At 35.5% G+C, this 23,801-nt stretch overlaps 2 protein-coding genes across 4 annotated transcripts; both read right to left on the bottom strand.

Moving 5' to 3' along the window:
* Positions 1-1,855: 1,855 nt before the first annotated feature.
* On the bottom strand, positions 1,856-5,979 carry LOC111778649 (nuclear pore complex protein NUP50A-like). Its single transcript, XM_023658584.1, has 2 exons — positions 5,893-5,979; positions 1,856-3,650 (listed from the first exon to the last, which is right to left on the bottom strand). The coding sequence occupies exon 2, from the start codon at positions 3,581-3,583 to the stop codon at positions 2,198-2,200; it is 1,386 nt and encodes a 461-aa protein (XP_023514352.1). The 5' UTR covers positions 3,584-3,650; positions 5,893-5,979; the 3' UTR covers positions 1,856-2,197.
* A 1,186-nt stretch (positions 5,980-7,165) lies between these two features.
* On the bottom strand, positions 7,166-22,025 carry LOC111778647 (coatomer subunit beta'-2). Of its 3 annotated transcripts, none has more exons than XM_023658580.1 (25): positions 21,763-22,025; positions 21,331-21,351; positions 21,163-21,224; positions 20,852-20,906; positions 20,007-20,043; positions 19,583-19,908; positions 19,358-19,489; positions 19,131-19,279; positions 15,679-15,747; positions 14,663-14,813; positions 14,510-14,575; positions 13,897-14,085; positions 13,068-13,208; positions 12,867-12,941; positions 12,517-12,693; positions 12,276-12,367; positions 12,073-12,189; positions 11,413-11,527; positions 11,175-11,246; positions 10,886-11,082; positions 10,724-10,817; positions 9,557-9,663; positions 9,064-9,193; positions 7,927-8,129; positions 7,166-7,374 (listed from the first exon to the last, which is right to left on the bottom strand). In XM_023658580.1, exons 1-24 carry the CDS (start codon positions 21,763-21,765, stop codon positions 7,971-7,973), a joined length of 2,736 nt encoding a protein of 911 aa, XP_023514348.1. In that variant the 5' UTR covers positions 21,766-22,025; the 3' UTR covers positions 7,166-7,374; positions 7,927-7,970. The 3 variants fall into 3 exon arrangements, with proteins under 3 accessions (XP_023514348.1, XP_023514350.1, XP_023514349.1); XM_023658582.1 differs by having other exon boundaries at positions 8,003-8,129; XM_023658581.1 differs by lacking the exon at positions 7,166-7,374 and having other exon boundaries at positions 7,751-8,129.
* Between the last annotated feature and the right edge of the window lie 1,776 nt (positions 22,026-23,801).

The following is a 23,801-nucleotide window of genomic DNA, read 5'->3' as shown; positions in this document are numbered from 1 at the left end:
TGGTGAAGAGGGTTGGTGATATATTCACTAAAATCACACTAATCATTTTAATCTACTTTTTATATTTCAAGTTGGAGCCAAAGTTTTGGTCTAAAATGTCAAAATTAATAAATTAAAAACAATATTTAAGCTATATTGCTCCAAAACCTAGAATCCATTGAGCATGCTTAATCTTACTAATTTCTTGAAATCATTTCCTACTTCATTTTTATTTTAAATAATTTTCGATTCTATGTTAGATTTTGACCATATGCGATCAGGGGTAAAATAGTCATTTTCTAAAAGTATAGACGGCTAAAGGATTTGAGTCGAGTCGATCGTAGTAATTCTCTCGATCATTTTCTTAAATGGTCAATGCTTCAATCATTTGAGTTTCCACAACGGAAGTGTTTATTTAAGAAACACTCTTTCCCACAGCCTCAAACCACAGAAAGCAAGGAAAATGAAGTCCGTTGTTGTAATATGCTTCATTCTGAGCTTAGTTGCAGGCAGGTCCACAGCTTCCTTTGGGAAGTGCTACGCCAAGTGCTTCATTGTGTGTGCTATCACACCAGGCGTTCCTATTGGCACATGCGGCGGAAAGTGCTTGGCTGATTGCCTCTTCCTTGCCTCTGCCCCTAGAGATCTCAACCATTTGGACACTCATTATTTCTGCAAACTTGGGTGTGCCACTTCTCTCTGTACCAAATTTAGCACCAAGAGAGACCCGGGTTAGAAAATTTCTAATACTCTCCTAATATTTGAAAATTTTCTATTGTTATATTTTGTATTCTTAGTATGTTTATCGTAATGTCCCTCTGTCCACAAATTGTTCATTTTGAACTCCATGTCATTTTTAAATAGCGATTTAGCTAACTTTCCTATACGCTTTTCACCATGTTTTTAATGAATTTGGCAGCTGAGAAGAAAGTGGAAAGTTGTGTGAACTCGTGCTCTCGAACATGTTTGAAGGCTTAAAACTGAGAAGGAGCTGGGATTGGCTTTAAACACAATAAGTGTCGGTGGTGAAAACCAAACACCATTGGACTCTAAGCTTGTCCCATATCTACTAAGCATGTTTTGATATATCTATATGCTTTCTAGTTTCTGCATGTACTCCTCGTCGTCAATGTGTAATAATCAAGGTTGCTTTTCGATGCTATGGTAATGAGAATGGTGTTTGGTGATATTTAGATTATCGCACGATCAGAACTTCATTTGTTCTACACAATATGATTTCATGTCCAGTTAAAATCACATCAATTAACAATTGGTACGACGACAAAAAAATTTAATGGTACAACATATGTTGCATAAAACAGTTTCTTTCGGGGTTCATCACCCGGTGTTTACTTCGATATCATTTGTAACAGCCCAGATCCACAACTAGAAGATATTGTCTTGTCTTCGTTAGGCTTTTCCTTACGGGTTCTGTTTTATTAAAATGTGCATGCCAAGAAGAGGTTTCCACACCCTTATAAAGAATGATTCGTTCTCCTCTCCAACCAATATGAAGATATCACAATCTACCCACCCTTCGAGACCCAACATCCTTGCTAATATCACAATCTATCCCTTTTCGAGGCCCAACATCCTTGCTAGCGCTCGTTCCCTTCTCCATTCGATGTAAAACCCTCTTGATTGACAAAGAAATTGACTGGTAGTCGACGTTTAAGCTTTTAATTTTGGACAAAAACTTGTACGCATTACACTTGATCACAAGAACAGCTGAAAGGAGATACTAAAGCCCTTATGGTTGTTTCAGGATACCATCAGCATAAAGAAATGAAAGGCAGCATAGCGGTGAAGAGCACCTCAAGTTGTTTCAAACACTAGTTTCAATAGGCAGTATACTTCTGATATCACAATGATCCAATATCCAAATAACAAAAGTAGCATTCTGCATTTCTATCTTTTTGGAACAAAACCTGGTTCATATCGCAAAGTTTAATGGACAATTATGAGATTCTGTCAAGGATTCCCTGGTTTAGGAGCATATTCAGTATGAAGATATGTTCCACCCACCAGACATGAACAGAAAACGAGTCTACGACGACAAATTAAACTACAACAAAATGCGTAAGATTCTACGACTCTGCTACATGATGGCGTACGAAATGCTTGAGCTGTAGGATAACAACCTCTGATAGACACTCCAGAGCAGGAAATATGCAGCTTTGCTTTTCTCCACCAAGTATAACTTTCAAGTATTGAGTCCTTAAGGAGAATTCTCTGGCGTTTTCAGAACTGTAGAAGAAGCCTTGCCTTTATGCTCTGTGACTGCTGCACGAAACTCTTCGACTATGGATGCGTCCTTGAACTTCAAAGCAAATGTTGAAAGACCATCCTTCCCTTCGCTAGTGCTGTTCATGCAGGCAAATGTGATACCCTTCTTGTCCATGTTTGTGAGCTTCATGTCAGGGTAAAGACTTGCATTCAAAATTAACCTGTAATTTCCTCTAGCCCTCATCAGAATCCTTGCTCGCCCAGTACCGATTGTCGGGACATTAACTTTCAGCTCTCCTTTTCCACGTTCCTTCCACGATCCGTCGAGAAACTCGAACAATATAGAATCAGCATTGAAAACCACACGTTCATTTTCTTCACCAGTTTCAACTGCAACCTCTTGCATTGATGGAAAACCGCTTTTCTCACTCTTGGAAACAGTGGAAGAAGTATTAAACAAGGCTGAGCTACCATTATTAGAGAGACCAAAACTAGAACTTAGACCAGCCCCATCCTTGAGTATATTACCGAAGGAGAACGTAGTAGTCGAAAATCCGGTACCTGCAAGACCTGTGAAGGCGTTCTGGCTACTTGACAGTTGTTGGAATGAGCTCAACGGAGAAGCCTCCTTACTAGTATCGGCTTCACTTCCCTTTTCTTTCTTTTCTTCATTTTCTACCTTTTCTTGATCCCCAGTTTCTTTGTTTTGTATTTCATTTCCTTCACAGGGTTCTTCATTTTCATTCTCATTGCCTCGTGCAGGATCCTCGTTCTCATTCTTACCGCCACTAACACATGCATCATTCTCAGCATTATCACCTCCTATAAGTTCCTCATTTTTAGTCTTATCTTCTCCGGCTTGCACTTCATTTTCAATTTTATTACTTTCAGCAACTGAGTAATCATCTACCTTAGGTATGGCAGATTCACTTACAATAGTGCTATTCTGATCAACATTCTGCACATTTGTACCAGATTCAGCCTCTGATGTGTCAATTTTATGTTCTGCTGGCTCATCATTATGATCTCCATCCTTTTTCTCTTCATGGGAAACATCCTTTCCATTTGCCTCATCTGAACCTGTTTTATCACCAACTGCCTGCGCAGTACTTTTACCTTCTGAAGCACTTCCACTATTATCGGTTGGAGGTACCAAGCGTATTCCTGCAAAGGGATTAGAAGATGGGGTAGAGGCAGTCTGACCACGACGCACTTTGACAATTCTTCTGCCGGCTAGCACTTCATCACTAGCCCGCTTGAATGTTCCAGTCGCTTGCTCAGACACATCATCTTCATCATCAAGCCCAGGGTTATCACGTGATAGTTCCCTTCCAGCAGCCCTCTTCTTTGTAGATGTTGCATTTTCAGCATCCCCCATTGAAGAGTCGAGCAAATCAACCAGACCTTGGGATTTCCACTAGAAAGCAGAAACTGAAAATCTATATCTGGAGATTGTACAAACATTATTACTCAACAAGTTCAAAGGAAGAACTTTTCTTACAAATACAGACAGATTAAGGTGAAAGAGTGTGAATAGGGGCAACAAAACTTACAACTAAAAGCTGAGAATTACAAATAGTTTATCTCTATTTTAGACAAGATAAGTAGGCAATCTCTTTAGGCCATTTGTTTCAGATGTTTAGGTGAAATTGAGATGCACGAAATAGGATCTCTGGGTCTGGATATGAAATATATGAGATTAAAGAACTTCTGTGTTCGATCTTTACATGGCATCGCTCATAGATATTCTCATGAGTAGAAGATGTTTGCTTTTGTTTGAAAACTTTGGAATTTCTATTTTGGAACTTATTCATCAACATTATTCATGTAAAATCAAGTAACCACACTAAAAAGAAATTTAAACTAATCAATAATAAGCATAAATTTCACGTTGATCCTTAAGATTTGAATTGGGATTTCTAGATTTCAAAAACCATTAACAAAATCCCTGGGCTTTAAATGAAAGGTCATGTATGGTGCCTAGAAACAAACAACCCTTAGTAGAAGTAACATGGCAATGAAATGTGCTCATATGACATATTATTGTATTTTATCATATTAATTATATCGGTGCATCAATCATTTTTCATATTGCTTATGTGACAAAATTTATGTTCAAGTTACTAAAGTTAATTAAACCACAAAAGAATCTGCTATCCCATATCCTTCTACCCCCCGACACACACACACACACCCATGTCTTCTCTTTCTCCCTCTTCTCAATTTCCCAACTGCTACAATCCCTAGTTGCCTCCCACTCGTCATAACCTTTTATAAAACTAACTCATGATAACATATAGAACTACAACACGAGGCTATCACAGACATTTATCTTCACAAGAATATTGTTTGACGCAAACATTAATGATGGTAATGAGTTGAGAGAGCGTAACTTTACCCCCAAAACCATCTAGTAGCCCCAACAATTCATCATTTTAAATTTACCTATTTCAATCCCCATTCTTGACATGATTGAGTGATGAATATAACTCCAAACCAGGAGAAGTCCTAGATGCATCTTAATCAAGACTGAAAATATAGTAACCCCCTAAAGCATTGCCTCACTGACAAATAATGAAGTAGAATGAAGTAGACGATATTGTTTTAAAAGAAAAAGAATGTAAGAGATCGGTTATCACCCAGAAGTATTTAACCAACTCCTAGAACTTAAATTTTAATATATTGGCATGCATTGCAAACACAGAATTGAGATAACAGTCATTAAAGCATAAATAAGAACTGTAACAAGAAACCGATAGCCATATGTAAAAAAGAAACCAAAAATAACACAGCAAATGAAAGCACTTGGCATGGAACTTTGAATATGCATCCGTGAAAAGTCAATGTCGGTAAACAATGTGCATGTGCATGTGAGAGCTAAAGAGAGTGAAAGCTTTGCATGATTGACAATTCCAAACAACAGATATGATGAGAGAACTAGTATTGCATTAGCCACCAATCACTGAATAAACAATCTCCAAATGATTGTCCCAGCCAAGTAATACAGCCAACAGGATTTAACGAGCCACCAAAGAACCTCACAGAATTCACTACGCTTAGAAGTCAAATGATTAGGAGGGTTTCTAAATCCAGAAATTAATTAAAAGGCGATAATCTCAGAGTTGAATCTTAAACCTTCAAATCTTTCTATTTAACACCCGAAATAATCAAAATGAATATACAACAAAGATCGATAACAGATGACTCAACTAGAGTCGGAAAAAAGTTGAAGCTAACAAATAGCTGAAAGAAAGGAAACTTTAAATTGAGGTTCCCATTTGAGGGTTCATTTTCTTTTCCTGATTTCCTTTTTCTCTATAGCAGAATTACAACTCCTTGTACTCACTGTTCCTTCATAACGAATATCGTACCCCAATTTGCGCCCAGAAACCCAAAATAGAGTGCAAGGGCTTGAACTGTACCATTCAGAACTAACATTATGATTCACGAAGATCGCCACCAAGTATGATTACAAAAAAAAAAAACGAGGTATCCAGTACACAAGAACACACAAACAACTCAAGGATCCAAAGGACAATGATCAGAAAGACAAACAAAAGTGTGGCAAGGCAGTGAAATTAGAATATAAATACATTAATAGTAGAAAAGTAAATGGAATAAATTAACACATCAAAACCCCCTGCCTTCCGAAACGTAACATAAAAATGTGAACGGAGAAGGAATTACCGAGAATCCAAGCAAAGCTGTATCAGAAGTGGAAGAAATGAGGGTTCGGAAAGAGAGAGAGAGAGAGAGAGAGAGAGATATGAGAGGGTTTTTAGTTCGGTTACCCTTTTCTGCTGCTTTTATTATTATTATTTTTTATTTAATGATGGTACGGTTTTTATTTTTTATTTAATTTTCTTTTCCGGATTTGAACGGGCACACGGGTTTCTCTCTCTTCGTTGTTATTTCGGTGAGTGACAAAAACGACGTCGTAACAAGGCCTGCTTAATGGATAATCTGATTTATATATATATTTTATAGGGTAATTTTAAATTTATTAATTCACGAAATTGAAATTATATTTTGCCCAAAAAAAACATGTGACGAAATTTATAGATTAATGAAAATGTAAACATAATTTTTCTTGTATTATAGGCAAATGTTTGTTTGACTATAAATTAATTGTCTTAATTAGACGTATAGAAAAAGAATAATTTTAATTTTAAAAGGAATTCTGCCGAAAATAGAGAAAAATGGAGGGGCCCGGGTCGGTTGGCCGCGGGTTTTGCATAAAAGGATTTTGCGGTGCTTTGACGCTACCCGGAAGTAAATTGGGCCGTGGGCTGGAAGTTTGGGCTTAAATGTGGGGCATTCAAAAGCCCAATAACAGTACAAATAATTCACGTCTCTCCACTTAGGCTATGATTATGATTACTATTTAGCGCAGAATTGATGCCCCATATGCGAAATTGGGTTAAATGATTAAAATTGTTTAAACAAAACTATAGTATCTGGTAATAAATTTTAAAATATATATAAATAAATTTAATATAAGAAAAACACTGTGCAACCAAATAAACGTGTTATTGAAAACAATATTCAAAAATTAAAAGAACCTAAGAAAAAGCTCTTAAACTAAAAGGTATGCAAACTGTCAAAATCGTCCAGTAATCGAGTACAGAAAACAAAAATATAATTTAACTTAAAGCATATATGTTAGATCGAAAGATTAGAGATTTGAAACTCCTACTGCACAAGTAAACAATATGGCTTATTTGTATTTCATGACAATTGATTAAAGAAAACTTGGGTCGAGATGATTAAGATACAACATAAATGGGGGCTATGGCGAAAATGGAATGATGAGATCTACATGCACAACCTATGCTGTAAGAGGCATGGTCCAAAAATGAAATAGTAGTAATACAAGGTTAACTATTCTCAAAAAAAAAAAAAAAAAAAAAAAAAAAAAAAAAAAAAAAAAAAAAAAAAAAAAAAAAAAAAAAAAAAAANCTATCTATAGTTACAAAAATTGACTTGAAAGTCATAAAGAATGTAAAATTCATTAAATTCTATTTTCCGAAATGACCATATAGTTGAGTATATTTCCACATGGCATATCCACGTCCGCACAAGAGTCCATCTGCTGCAGTAAAAAACTTCTCTTCACTTAGCGTCGAATCAAGCAGCTGAAACCTAGTGCCTAGTGATCTGATGTTAACACTGCAAAAGAAGGAAATGAAAACCAAGTAAGAACAATTATAAAACGATATTAAAAGAAATAAAACATAGTGAAAGACTCTCTATTTAATGAATTGTCACAAGAGTAGCATGACCACATTTTAACAATCGTCATCAAGATCGAGTGAACTACAGAACGAAGAACAACAGCATGGTGATTCTTTCAAAGGGATATGGGAGAAATAAAGAATTATTGATTACATTCTGAAAGCAATATTCCTATAACAAGATAATGCAAATTAGAAATGTGAAAGGTAGAAGTTAGCAAAGAATTATGTGCAGTCCTATCTAACGGCTTTTCAGGGCATATGTCAAGAAAAATGCTCCAATAAAAATCTAAATGTAAGATGCAAGACAGTGGGAGGCAATATCTTTATGAACTACTGCAGTAAATTTGGAAGCTAATCCATGATAATCGAAAATGTGTTATGCTTTTGTTTCTTGTTGGGAACAGATGTGTGCATAGATCTAGTAAGACAGAAAGCAGGTTGCATAAATGCATGCAAAGCTGGCATTTTAGAATCAACGGATCACCAGAGACTACAATTGGATTTTCACAATTGGGCAACCAATTGCCTTTAGGCTGACTGGGTTCCTTCATTATTCGTACCCCACTCTTCATCAGCCTCGTTACCGTTAACAAGAACGGCACCATCTGTAGAATCCGCATCCACCACAACAGGCTCCTCTTGGCTATCTTCTCCGTTTTGGTGCTCTTCAGTCTCTTCATCTCCATTCTGCCAAAAAACCACCAAAACTCAGATAAACTAAACTCAATCCTACAAAAGGCATTAAGAGTGTCTAGTTCCACCGCGTGGATATATAAAATGGGACAAAATGGTATAGCAACAGGATTTAATTTCCATATGCAAGTAATTTAGGAAGAAAGAGCAACTACGAGTAGTAGAGACAAGTACTTGGCGTTCGACTAAGAAATAAGTACACACCTAACAGAAGACAAGAGCTCTACCTTCTCGCCTACCGGAGCAGCTTAGATAATGAGAATCTAACTATCTACCCACACCCTACTGAATCTCTCTCCCCCTAAAACCATGTACAACTGTACTAATACTTGGGGTAAGTTTCAAGTAGCTTCCGAAGTGATTTTGGAAGGCCAGAAGAGTTTTTATCTTTTTAAATCAAGAGTGTTTGGGAACAAACAATAATCACGGTTTAAAATATCAAATTGGTAAAAAATCATGTTCTTAAAAAAATCAGTAAAAAGTTGATTATCTAGAAAGTAATTCTAAAGTGATTGACTAGGAATCACTCAAGAACCGGTGTATGATAATTTAGCACTCATAGAGTCACTTTTGGATTTAGTGCAATCAAATGACTTGGGAATAAAACTAATTTAAAAATCATTTTTGGCTCAATTTTTTTTTAACTGCTTTATTGGTCATACATTATGTAGGCGTATTTGTTCTCGTTTCTTCATTAATGAAAATATTTGTTTCCTTGCCATATGCAAATAAAATTACTTTTTTTAAAAATGTAACCAAATACATGGATTTTAATTAAACCATTTTTATAAAGTGTTTTAGGAAAAATATTGTTTAAAAAAGTGTTTAATTAGAAGGTATGTCACACTCACCCTTAACATTTTGAAATGGCGGTCAAACTAAAAGTTAATTGTAGCTAGAAGAATAGAAAATTGAATACAGCACATACCTCAAGATTTGAGTCTCCGTTTTCAAGAAGCTCCTCTTCATCCACATGCATATTCCTAAAAGCCTCCACAAGTGTTGCGTGTGACCTGTCAGCCTGATTAGCATACTCCACCGCAGGAGGATAGACACCCCTAGCGAAATTCAAGGAAGGAGATAAATGTACGTTCTGGTATGAAGTATCCACTACCAAGTTGAAACTAGTTTCTCAATCATGTAATTTAGCAATATTCCATATAATATAATTGACTAACCATACAAGAACAATAACTACGATGGATCAACATTAGAGTGGCTAATGATACAAAAGAGAGAGGTTGGATCTACAATGGATCAATCATTGGGAACGGTAGAATTATAAGGGGACTTTTGGAAAGATAAGGTGCATCAATTTTTCTTACAAAGACCTCTGCCGCTCATCGTTCATACTAATTCTTCTTTCAACAATATTTCATTTTATCAAAACATGTGCATATAAAAATGATGGATAAAGGTACCTGGTCTCTGAAAATTTAGATTCAACAGAAACAGCTAGTTGCCAATCATCAAACAGATTAGGATACTCTTCAGGATCAGCTAGTGAATCAGCTGCTTTTGGACTGACCTATAATATTTTCAAAATTAAATGAAAAAAAAAAAAACACAAAATTGGTAGGTCAATTGCATCTTTAATTAAAATGTAATAAAATAAGCATTACAAGTGACATGAAAAAAATAACAAAACACTAAATTTTTATCTAATGACATGAAAAAAAAAATGCCCTCGGTGCCATATTTGTGCATGTCATCATCATAATACAACTGCAAAGAGATGTGCGTGCATTCAATTTTACTAAAGCATGAAATCCCAAACCCTTCAGTTCATACTACTCTTTTCTTACTGTAAATTACATTATAAAGTCCTTACATAAAAGAGGTAAAATTTTATAAGCAGGAAGCCTATTAATTGATGCATACATAAAATATCAATATAAAGGTAATTGTAATGAAACATAGAAATAATGGGAGGCAATAAATAGCCGCATGTCTTTCTGAATGAAATGTACGTTTCTTCTCTTTTTGTTGTTTTGTTTCAAGGTTTGGATGATGGGAGGCAACCCTCAAATCACGCGATTTTAGAATTCGATGGCTTTGCAAGTACCTCTCATACCAATGATCACTAAACCTGCTCGGAACTTTTGTTCTCTCTTAAAGATTCTAAATAAACGAGATGAAAATTTTCCTTTGGTAATGCATGGGTAAAGGAGAGGATGCCACAATATATGCTGCGATGGAAGTCTCTGTCTATTGGGAAAAAAAAGGAGCTTGGCTTGGGAAACTTTTGGAACAGATGTAATGTATGGCCCTTAGAAAAGGTAAATATGGAGAACATCAAGGTGGCCGAAGAAATTATATTAACCAAATGCTAGTGGGCAAGAAGCTGGCACCAGGTGGAGGTATTCTGTTAGCTTCTTATAAAAAAAATGCAGATCGAACAGTATTCTTTTGGACTATGAGTTATTATGTTTAATAGACTTAAATATACGCAGCAATGAAACGACTTGTGTATAGTTTTTATCGGATGATGCGCTAATTGATGTTCAGCTCTCTATTATATACAACAATGGTACAACTTTTTTCAAAGGAATATTCAACATGAACAGGACATAAGAATTAAATGTTACCTTATTCAGGTCCTTTCTCCAGATAGCAACTATCTCAGAGACTTTACTTGGAAGATAAGACCGTGCCATTAACGCCGCTTCAGGTATCCGGTTACTACAAAAACAAGATGTAAGCATCGATACCAAATCTTAATAGATCCATAAATGAAGAAAAAAATTCACCTTTCCACCAATAGCTGGAGGCAGTCTTCTAATTTACCCAATGTAAATAAACAGAGGAAAGCAACATTGTTCTTTCCTTGCTCTTTAGCAAGGGAAGCAAGCTTTGAAATTCCTTCAGCGTCCCCTAAAGAAGAATAGAGCAGTAACAGACCACTCAGGTCCATGGCAAATTTTAGACATTCCTCCGCCATTTCTAGCTGCAATAACATGATTCAACAGAGATCGATATCAGAGGATTGTTAAATAAATATTGCAAGTATCGTGGGACAGAAGCATTTTGATTAAACACCTTTCCACTGGACATGGCCAATTCTCCAAGCTGCTTCCATTTGGATTCGCTATGTACGGCCGTTGCAATTTCCTGCAAAAGACCCAAGAAACCTCTATTTGGATCTTAATAGAACTACTGTAAAGCACCACGTCCCCAAAGAAACAAGGAGAAGAAAAGCAAGAAAACTAAACAATGTTCTAAACAAATTCAAAACAGCACCCTACATTTATTTAGCACCAACATGATTGGAGCATACCTTTGCAACATCTAATCTTCCAAGCTGTATCGCTAATTCAAATCTATAATCAGGATCTGTTGCAACCTCCAGTGCCTCTTCTATCATACCTCGAGATTCTAAAAAGCGAGCCACACTGATAGACAACAAAAACTAAGAAATATATCAACATTTCTTTCACTCTTAAAAAGATTAACCTTTAACTATTGAACAAAGAGATACAAACAAGACAAGATATCCTTAAAAGAAGCCAGGGATTTTACTATAAACAATCCTAATGCCACAAATAATAAAAGGAGCGATTACAAAAAGAACTGCAAATCCGAGGTAAAAATAAGACATCTCTTTTTCAAAGCTGTACTTCTTGTCAATGAAGGAGAGAGAGAGAGAGAGAGAGAGAGAGGAATTACATGAATGTTAAAGCATGTATACACTATTGGGGAGAACAAAAAATTGGCATTTTCAAGTGTCAAAGTAGAGTTAAAACAATATCTAAACTGAATTAACAAGTGTCAAATATTCTAATGATGAATAGATGATATAGAAAATATTACATAATTTCTGCTAGCAACAATATCAATTCTAAAGTACCATTTTTAAGATAAGAGGTAGCATTTCAGTCAGAAAATATCGTATTACAAATTTTAAGTACTTTTTTTAGAATTGAGGATTCATAGATACCTATTATGATGCTCCTTGGGGATTAAAGGTAAGATTTCATTGGCTCTTTCCAGATCTCCCCGCATTACAAGTGTCTTGTATTCAATCAAGCTAAGAAGTAATGTATATCCTACAACGCTGCAACAAACAGATCATCACATCCTTAAATCAGATTATATGGTAGCAACTATCAGCTCCAAGAACATAAAATAGCATCTGCTTACTTAAATTCTTTGTCAATTAAATACACGCGACTGTGACTGGCAAGATATCCAAGCAAATACATTGGTCGATCCAGATGAAACATTGTAGTAACCTGAAAATAGATCATACATCAACGACAAAACAATCCATTTTTCTCTTTTCTCCGATGAAGGGAAGTATATTGATGTGAATTTAAAGAAGCGTTATGGAAATGTCCAAGAAAAATAGGGGGTGAAGGGTTAGAATAGGAATCATAATCACCTCACCACCAACACAGTAATTTAGCCTCCAAGAGGAATTATTATAAATGAAACAATCCCCAACCCATAAGCCGGTCCTAACACGTTCATTTGTTTCATAGAGAAGCTCGAACGCATCCTCTATACCTTGTTCATCAACTGATCTACCACTATCAAGATAAGATGAAACAACATCGCGCTGCATCATGAAATATACTTATTAGATAAAATCCTTCTTGGCACTACACAAGATAAAAAAAAAACAGTAGCAGTACCGAACATGGCTTAAGAAACATCCTCCAGATAACATCTCACTAGATGGAACTACAAATACATAAACTGCAAAGGCAGCTTAAATGGATGGCAACTTACATTGTACTTCAGGATATAAAATGCAGAATCACTGGAAATTGCCACTAGGTCACCACTATCGGCCCAATAGAGATTCTGATATTTAATACAATGATAGAAAACGCAAAACGTCAGCAAAATGTCAGGGAAAAGTTACACATAGTCCACGTGTCTGTGGAGGCTAGCAGCCTATAGAGCTTCTTGAGGAATATCTGCACTCACTTTCACATTTACATCAATCCGTCGAATTAACCGGCACTCAGCCCAGTCATAAAAGCAAATAAAATCGTTTGAGCACATTGCCAAAAGAGTTCCTCCATAAATATGCTCTGCAGAAAATGTAGGCCGGATGCTCTTCTTTTCCTGAAAGAACGGAATGTATTTTCATCAACTTGAGACACTCAACCTCTTGAAATGGCATATTATTTACAATATTTCTATGAGATTTTTTTTTTCTTTTTTTATGAGACATGCTATGTACAATATCTGATACTTGAACTTAAGAAATTTAAAAGTAAGAACCTAGACTATGTTTGGCTCATGGTTTTATTAAGCCTATAATGAAGTCTATGGTTGAAAAGTTTAAGTTTACATCATCTATGTTTGGATTGTACAAAGAAATATGCTCTAGAGACCTCAGTTTGTATAACCTATATTTGGTTGAACGTTTATGTTTGTAAAATTTTGTAGGCCATATATAAAGGTGGGTTTCAAAAACTTGAGTGAAGTTTATTGAGTTTGTGGGTTTTTCCCCCTTAAAAAAAAAAAAAAAAAAAAAAAAAAAAAAAAAAAAAAAAAANATACAATTAAATAATCATTAAAATAATAATAATAATAATAAAAGTGTCCATTAGTTTATCAAAAATCTGTTTCAGATAAGTTGGTTTTATCTCAAAATTTTAACTAGAATACTTTTTATGTGGTTTCCTCTCAACCAACCACTTGAACAAGCACAATGCATTTTTGTCACTGACGTCAAATAATGCATAAAATGCGTTCCAAAAAACATAACATATGATTCCAAGATTCCTCAATTAAAATAAATACAAACCTGGAAATTTTTTGTGAAAATCTTTATCTTTGAAGTACTCTCTCGAGCAGCATATTCTCCTTCAGATGACCAAACAATTTCCAATGCCGAACCAAATGATCTATTCCTCCATGCCAAAGCTGTATAGATAATGTATTCGCCATCTCCACATACAACAACAAATCGTCCATTGGGATTGTGCCTCAAGTTCTGAAAGAAATTGTGAGAGCAAACAAACAGAGCATGAAAACGGAGAACAATAATCAACAAAAGGTAAAACTCATTCTACTACATACGATTTCATATTAACTGAACTTAACATGAAATTTTCAGCTAAAGTATCTACAATTGCACTGTAAAAAGATGACCAGTGCAACGGATAACAAGAATAACTCCTGATAACAAGAATGCCGTCAGAATACTGGTTTGTATCAATCATTACGATGTCGTCAAGTATAGAGCAAACACCAAAAATATTTTTAGTAATAGATACCATGAGTTTCAGAAGGTAAACATGATTTGATATGCTTTCAAATGTTGCCTCGCTTTAACAATGAAGTGTAAATTGTGACCTTATGACAAATGTTAGAAGAAGAGAAATCATATAATTAGAAAATCATATAAGCACAATTACTTGAGGATAAAGATCACAGGTTCCCAATTCCTTGACAGCCAAAGGTAACCTCTCTCCATCTGTAACCTAGAAAGAAGGAAAGAACAAAAAGTAAATAAACGAGCAATTGTCATAATGCAGGACATATAAAGAAATGTGCTATTAAGTTCAAACCTCATAGTCTGCTCCCACACTTTTAATGTTGACTGTTTGAATTTCATTGTGCTTAGCCCAAATAATTTTCCCAGTATTATCCATACTAGCTACAGGTACCTCCCGGCCAAGTTTTACCATAATCGTTCCTTCATCGTAACCAATCACAACCCTGTCGGAGAAAGGATACATCATTTCTAACAACAAACAAACAAAATATCTCAAGCAGATTTTTAAAAATGATTTTATAAGCTTAATTCTCTATACAGTCCCTCATTAATAAATTAGTAAAGAGACTCGTGGACAGTCAAAGTTTTAATCATTTTATCCACCCCCTAATTAAAAACTTCAAATATGTACTCAATTATTTACATATTATTTATTAACGTCACGCTTTATTCATATTCATTGATTTACTGTTTCTGTTAGTAAAATAAATTTTCAAAGCCAAGAATTTTGTATAACCTTCTGGAATGGTTAAATAAATTATTTGAACATTTTTTATTGAATTATGATATCGATTAGTTTATTATCAAAATATGCATTATTAGAATACTTTTCTCATATTTAATCTATGAGTTCTTCCAAGAAGTTTCTTAGTTTAAATACTGAAAAATATATGTTTGACTGTTTACATTCATTATAGAGTTTAAATTTAGTTGAATAATCAAAATAAGCAACTTAATAACATATAAATAAAATAAGAGGAATTACTATCAATTTAAGCTCTGAGTTAATTCACATCAGACATTCTTATCTATCAACATTTAACCAAATCAATCTGGAACTTGTTTTGTTTCAGAGTAAAGTAACATTTAAAATTTTCATGTGGGTTTCACAAGATACTAGACTAGTATTTGAATTGAGGAGATGGGGAGGTTAAGAATTAGAAATTTATCAAGTAAAAAGAGGAATTGGAAGATTAAATGAGATTGAGAATTTTCAATAACAGCCATCCCTCGGGATGAGAGAAACATAAAAGGAAAAAACAACGCTTATATAAGAAAGAAAATTAAGAACTCTAACAACTAACTTACCGTCGGGAGCCCTTAATATATCCAATAGCCCAAACTCGCTCAAGGCCATAATTCAAGGTGTTTTCAAGCCTGAGATTCAAAAACATGGATTAAAAAATGTTCTCGCATGAGGGAACACAAAGACATATAATTCAAATTGAGATGGATCAGATAGTATTTTATTATTATTATTATTATTATTATTTAATATCCGTGTTCAGGCTAGCCAGTGCACACTACATTTGGTTGTCAAGATAACTTGTAAGATATTAAATTCTAAGTAAGTTGTCATCGTGGGAACTTGAACTCGTTCCCTACAAACTCGTTATTATTTACATGGCCCATATTTGACAACTTGGTCCTAGTCATGATAGTTGAAACGAGTGACAAAACAATTATGACCAAGAATTAAGGAATCTAAATTTTTTTTTTTTTTAATGAGAAACAAATTTCATTGATGTATGGAATTACAAAAAAAGGTTAGAGTTCAAACCAAAGGAGTTACAAAAGGGATCTCCAATTGATCAAGAGTGTAGAGAGATGGTAAGAATTATATAAAGAAGAGCATTTATACCAAGATATTGCAAAAAAGATGATTTGTTCAAAGTAACTCTCAAAAGAACTTCCCTTTTCCATGAAGAAACAACTGTTCCTTTCATTCCAGGTGATCCATAAGAAAGCCCGAATGATGTGCATCTAAATAAGTCTTTTATCATCTGAAAATGGATGCCCAACGAGGATGTAAAGGAGGTTGTTGATCTCATTGAGGCAGTAAGGTGAACATGATTTAAACCATCCATGAGTCTAATCCATTCCTCTAATTTTTCATCATTTAGGTTTCTTCTCAAATGAAGATTTCAACCACTATGAAGTTCCAATCAAGATTCTTGTACAGAGATGGCTTTGTTTAGCGACAGAGAGCAAAGGCGAGAGTAAAGGCGAGGGAAATGCTCAGTAAGAGCTTCCTTCTGCAGCCAGCAATCAAGCCAAAAATATGTCTTAGCCCCAATTCCCACTTTTAGAATAACTATATCATGAATGAGATTCATATGCAACAAAATAGATCTCCAAGGCCCTTCAACATATCTAGGGAAACGACCATTAGGCAAAGAATTCATAGAGGCTTTCCCATATTTTGTATCAATCACCTGTCTCAACAAAGCATCCTCCGGAAGGTAGTATCTCCTAATCCACTTTGCAATTAGAGCTTGATCCTTATTTTCAACACCTTGTATGGCTATGTCTCCTTGAGTGATGGGTCTGATTACTTTTTCCCATTTAACAAGGTGTGTGTGGGGGGGGGGNCCAAGAAAATTCCAAAACAGACCATCAATACTCGGAAAAATTTTAGATGGGGCATTGAAAAGGGACAAAAAAATAGTGGGGAGATTAAAAAGAGTGGCTTGAAGTAACGTGAGGCACCCCTTTGGATTTATGAGAATGGCTCCAAGAGTGAGGTTTACTCTCACTCTTCTCGACAATAGGAATCCAAAAGGACATTGATTTAGAGGTTTCCATAAAGAGGGAGAGACGAAGATATATGATTGGCCACTGCCCATATCTACAACCAAGCTTTTCAGCAATCAAGTCAACTTCCACAAAACAGGTATTTATCCCCAGAATCTCAAACTTGTGATGGTTGATGTTCAACCAAGGGGCCTTTTCCAATGAATTAACATGACCAAAGACATTTTTAAGATCCCAGCCTTCCATGGAAGAGACAATTATGGTGTTATAGGCAAAAAAGAGATGGTGAATTTGAAGGGGGTCTCTTCCAATCATCTTTAAAGCAACTATTTGCTCTCGTCTCAATCATCATTCTACTGAAACAATCCGTAATAATGACAAAAAGAAAGGGGGAGAAGACATCACCTTGTCGGAGGCCACAGATGGCAAGAATCCTCCCTCCAGACGACCATTAATAATGATCAAATGATTGGGCAAAGAAATACACCCATTTTTCCATTTTCTCCAGGTTGCACCAAAGCTCTTTGCCACAAGAATTAAATCAAGATAGTCCCAATCAACTTTGTCAAAGGCCTTCTCGATGTCTTTTCTTCTTGAATGCATAATCCTCAATAACTTTGTTCACAAACAATGATGCATCCAAAATCTATCGACCTTCAACAAAGGCAGATTGATACTTGGCAATAGTGGTGGGAAGAACTTTTTTAAGCCTCTCAGATAGCACCCGAGTAATGATCTTTTGTTGGCACAAGATGAGGCTAATGGGTTGATCGTCCTCAACCTTCTATGCGTCCACCTTCTTTGGGATAAAACAAAAGTAGGTTCTGTTTAAGCTCGTGTTAATGATAACAGTCTTAAGAAAATCTTGGAACACCCTCATAATGCCTCCTTTAATGATGTTCCAATAATGTTACCAGTCTTAAGTTTGTCCCAAGATCCCTAATGGCCTAACTTGCTTTTCTGTGAAATTCTTCTGCTTCTCAATGGCTTGTTGATGAGTGGATAGTATACCACTGCAAAATAGCTGGCAAACAGCGAGGTCCAGAGTCTTTGGTGTAGAGACTTCCATAGAAATTGATAAACTCTCTTCCAGTCTCAGATTCAGTAAGTAAGCTTTGACCATCCCTAGACAGCAACTCATAAATTGAGTTTCTTTTCTTTCTCACACTCATAATTTGGTGGATGTAACTTGAGTTCATTATCTCCATCCTTTACCCATCAATTTGTGCATTTTTGTCGCCAAAAATCTCCTCTTTAGAGTTTTTTAAAAGCCTTCAATTTCTGAATAAACACATAGGCCAGCCTCTAAGAGGGTTAACACTCCACCATTTGTGGTTCAATGGGAGAAAGGAATGATGCTCCATCCACATATTTTCGAATATAAAAGGTAGGGGACCCCATTTTGAAGAACCCAAACCCAAAATTCTCATGGCACTATTAAACAAATTTCAACTATTATCCAGCATACAGTCTAAAATATCTCTGAACACATAGTTGCAACCATTTATAGATAGCTCGCACACACCTCTTCTATTTTCACGGGATAAATACCTAACCCTACTACATTTGGTTGAAAAGGTAACTTGTAAGATATTAAATCCTAAGTATGGTCATCATGGCTTGAACTCATTCCCTCTAAGTTCTTTATTATTTACATGACCTTTATGCACCACTACCGTGGTTGAGATGAGTGACAAGATAGTTATGACCAATAGTTAAGGAACCTCATTTTTTATTAATGACACTAGTAAACAAATTTCAATTATTATTCGGCATACAGTTTTGAATAAGTTCAAATATCATAAATGTATTAACAAAAAGAATAAAAAATATTTCAAATTATGAAACTTAACGTGCACACCACACCAATATTTCTCCCTACCAAATTATATTCGTTCTTCACCAAGGTAGCAAAATTTAAAATCATGTTAGACAAGTATATTAATGAAATTCCAAAAGCAGAACATATAGATCTAGATATCATGAAACTAGAGAAAAATATTTACCTATATGTTGTTGCATGCCATATACGAACAGTACCATCCTCAGAACCTGTGATAATAATAGGAAGCTCTGGATGGAAACAAACAGCGGACACATTGTGTGTATGACCTTCAAGTGTTTGAACGCAACTTTTGGTTTGATAGTCCCACACCTGTTTTCATATGATTTAATGAAGCATCTTCTATTTGGAACCAGTGAATGTTAGGTTAAGAATTAGAATAATGGAGACCTTAGCAGTGTGATCATCAGAACCAGTAATTAGGTAGGGTTTGTCACCACCAGTAAAGTAATCAACACAATTTACTCCCTTCTGATGGGCATCCAATGTAAAATTAGGATCGGGAGAGCCAAGATTCCAAATCTGCCACAAAAATTTTACCAAATTTCATTCAGCATCACCATCCAGATTAGGAACAGATAAGAAGTTACACTATGAGAAAATTCTCAATATTACCTTAATAGTGCGGTCAAGAGAAGCACTTGCAAAGGTGTTAGTATCCTTGGGATTAAATGTTACTTGCATCACATAGTGAGAATGTCCCTCAAAAATTTGAGTGCACACCCAACCCTTCTCCCAATCCCAAAGCTTTATGAGCATATCATCAGATGATGACAGAACATATGGAAGCGTAGGATGGACCGCAACACACCTAATGTAATCTGTATGAGCCTCAAAGACTTTTACTTTATCCATTGTATTATAATTGTAGACACGAAGGAACATGTCATCAGCTCCAGCAACAACCCATTGCTTCCGCACGATAAACTTGGCTGACCTAACTGCCAACACAGTCAACACACAACAAACACTTCATAGCATATTCTTCCATCCACTCACCTTTACTTCTCTATCTCTCCATATTGACTTTACTGCTTACCTGGTAACTCCGTAACCTCAAAAGACTTGACCATAATCTGCAGAAGTTTCCAGAGGATTCATTTAATTTTTAAATAATTTCAGAGTTAACAAAATTAGACAAAGAATTTAGAGAATTCAGAGATGGAAGGGGAGGTATTTTCACAAATTCGCATTTCATGCACCTACCAAAGTCCGAACTAGAACTCCAAGTGAAAAATCATTCTTATAACCCATAAAAGTTCTTATAAGAAATGAAGGAAGAAAAAAGAAATAAATCATAGAAGTCATCGAGAAAAAAGGAAAATGATAAAAATTTGGAAGGCCACCTAAGTTATATGTGAACGTTACTTATAATACATAATTATTTATTGAGGTCAAGCGGTTGTTCAGTGAGAATAGTTGAGGTGCACACAAGCTAGCCACAATACTCATGAATATAAATGAATAAATACATATATGTAATGAACTCTCTTCTCTTCTACCAAATGATGATCAATAACTACCATATGCTTTTCTGATCAAAAATAAAGTTTTAGTTTCTTCTCCAAATAAAAATGTGAAGCCTTGAAAAAACAGAAAGAACCCAACTGCAAACCATAGGTTTTACAAGTTCCACTTACGGTGACAATTATCTTACTCATGAAACCATGTCATACTTACTCTGAGAAGCTTTTGGGCTAGATTATGGAATCATCAAGAAAATAGTGTAACAAACTTCGGGATATACAACAATTCATTGATAAATATTGTTGAGTTAGTAATTAGAAAAATCAGGTCTCGTTTTGAAAACAATTTTGAAGTACATCCGTAAAAATAAAAGTTTAAAAAGCATCCATGTATTCATCAATGATAACATATCCATACCTGAGACTGATAGTTCCAGATGCATACAGTTCCTGAATACAAACTGGCCAGAATCCTGCAGTAAGGTGTGTGTCAGAACCTTCAAGTTTTCTTCATCTCTTTTGCAGTAGAAATAAATATAATCACAGTTCGGTAAATGATCAACTAAGAAATCTCAAAGATCCAAACCAGATGGGAAACGAATGATCATGAACTACAATATTCTAACATAACGGAAACCATTTACATCTATCATAATTTTAACCGGCTTATAATGGACTAGGATGTAGCATTGCCAAGATACGGTATTAATAAGCACCTATCCAACTTACCATGGTTCTGTTGGATGCAAATCCACAGATTTTACCCTTTCCGATCTTTGAGCGAGTTTCCTCTGAACCAAATAATAAGAAAACGTATTTTATAACACATAACAAGAAATAAAAATAATCAAAATTATACACATTCTATCCATTTAACACGCAGAAGAATCGGAATACCTTGATTTCAAGTCTGAGAGGCTGCGAATACACAAACAACCAAAAAAACAAATAAGTAATTCGTAGCAGCAATAACGATTCGAAGTCGTAGATAATAACAAAATAAGTTTAAGTAGTAGCCGCGAAATAGAAGCCAAATTCCATGGACCAAGCATTAGAATGCCAGATCCCAGGGTCCTTCTTCTCTCATAAAATCTAAGAGAAAGAGAAGGAGAGAACAATTCCATATCTATGTCCCAAACAAACAAAAGGCAGAGCCAATCAAACTCGCGCACTCAAATTATCAAAGAGAATAATCGAAGAACTCAGAAGGCAATGCCAATATCAACAAAAGTGAGGAACTGTGACAGAATCGTAGCAGAATTCAACCAGATCTAAGCTATAATTGAATGCAGATGTGTTCAGAGAAATGGAAGAAAGTCTTCAACTCACCATAGTGAGCAAATGAGAGCTTAGGAAATGAGATCTCGATCGTTGCACCCAAGCGATCCAGGTGATCGCAGCTTGAAGAAGAGAAATGCGGAGAGAGAGAGGGGTTTCAGAATTGAACCAACGAAGTCTTTCGTGTTAATATGAGAAGGAAGCGAGAGCAGATCGAAGCTTAGCAGTTACGTCATAAATTTACGATAATGCCATTCGCCCCCCTCCCGGAATTTCTCAGTGCAACCGATTCTACAATAAAGTTTCAGTTTTGACCGTAATGATTATCAGATCGTAATCGACGGTAATGATCGCCGGAGAAGGTGGGTCCCATTTCCACGCTGGCATCTCGGGCACATCGGACCCCACACGTGCAAATCAAAAAGTTCTGAAAGGTATACATCATTTGAAAATTTAATATTGATATAAAAATAATAAAAATAAATATTTTGAAGAGTTAAATTATCATCCTGTCCTATTTAATTAAATTTCAATTATCCTATTAATTTCTTTTTTAATCGCGAGTGAATTATTATCATATTATCCTTAATTTTATTTCAATTATTTTTCATTTATGAAATACACCACTAATCGGCCTAAAATTTTGAATATAAAACTTGGGCCTTTATACGAGACTAAAAGGCTGGACTACAGGCCCATTTGGGGTCTAAGCTAATGGGCCCATTGGGTAAAAGGGCCTTGAGATATGGGCTGCATGTTTGTTCTCGTTTATCCTTGCAAATAAACAAAAAAAAATTGTCTATATGTTCGTGTTCAAATTGGCAATGTTCATATGTAACGACCCATATCTACCGCTAGCAGATATTGTCTTTTTTGGGCTTTCCTTTTCGGGCTTGCCCTCAAGGTTTTAAAACACTTCTGCTAGGGGAAGGTGTCCACACCTTTGTAAATGGTTGTTTGTTCTCTTCCCCAACCGACTTGGGACATCACAGTTAATTAAGGTCGACATCGTCGTTAACTTCTATACTTTTTATTCTTTATTTTATTTTCGTGATTATTTAGCTTTTTGTCATTCCTCTTCTAGTTATATTATAACACAAAGGAGCGAGCTAGTTGGTGAGGCAATAGCTTACCAAGGCGATGATCAGTAGCCGTAAGGGGTGCCAAAGCTAGGGACCAAACCAAATACCTAGATTCTCAAGAGTCCTAAACCAAAAAAATGGAAGTTTTTGTTGATTTCAGTTAAATATCAAACCAATCATTTGAAATCTCATATCGATTAAGGAGGAGATTAAAACATTTTTTCATAAAAGTGTGGAAAACCAATTCCTAACATGTGCATTTTAAAAACCCTGAGGAGAACCCTGAAACAAAGCCAAAAGATGACAATATCTACTAGCGGTGGACTTAGATGGTTACAAATAGTATCAAAGCTAGACACTGGATGGTGTGCCAACAAGGACGCTAGGCTTCGAAGGGGGGAGGATTGTAAGATCCCACATCGATTGTAGAGGGGAACGAGTACTAACAAGAATGATGGGCCCTGAAGGGGGTGGATTGTGAGATCCCACATCGGTTTAGGAGGAGAACGAAACATTCTTTATAAAGGTTTAGAAACCTCTCCCTAGCAAAGACGCGTTTTAAATCTTGAGGAAAACTCCTAATGTAAAAGCTTAAAAAAGACAATATCTTGTGAGTTTAAATTGTTACAAAGGAAAGAAACACAGATAAAAGAAGAAAGGTACATTGTTTAGCTAATTAGAACCAGAGAACCAAAGTTGTTAACTTACCCAACATGGTTAGTTAGTTAAAATTACATAAACTTCAAAAACAACCTATAAAGACGACATTTGTGCAATAAACCTAGTCATTTCGGCACGGTACATAAACATCATAATGTACCATTAAGCTTAATGGCAACGCACGAGCTTCCTTTCAATATAGTACTTTATACAAATCTACATTAATCACTAATAAAACGTCAAAGGAACAATGTACAAAGTACCACTGACGTTGTCACAAATACAACGACCGATAAAAAATAAAATAAGTTTATTCGAAAGCTTAAAAGAAAAAAAAAAGTAGGATTT

The sequence above is a fragment of the Cucurbita pepo genome, chromosome LG17, assembly GCF_002806865.2.
Source record: "Cucurbita pepo subsp. pepo cultivar mu-cu-16 chromosome LG17, ASM280686v2, whole genome shotgun sequence".
NCBI classification, from domain to species: Eukaryota; Viridiplantae; Streptophyta; class Magnoliopsida; order Cucurbitales; family Cucurbitaceae; genus Cucurbita; species Cucurbita pepo.
This window is presented reverse-complemented; position numbering and strand designations above follow the sequence as displayed.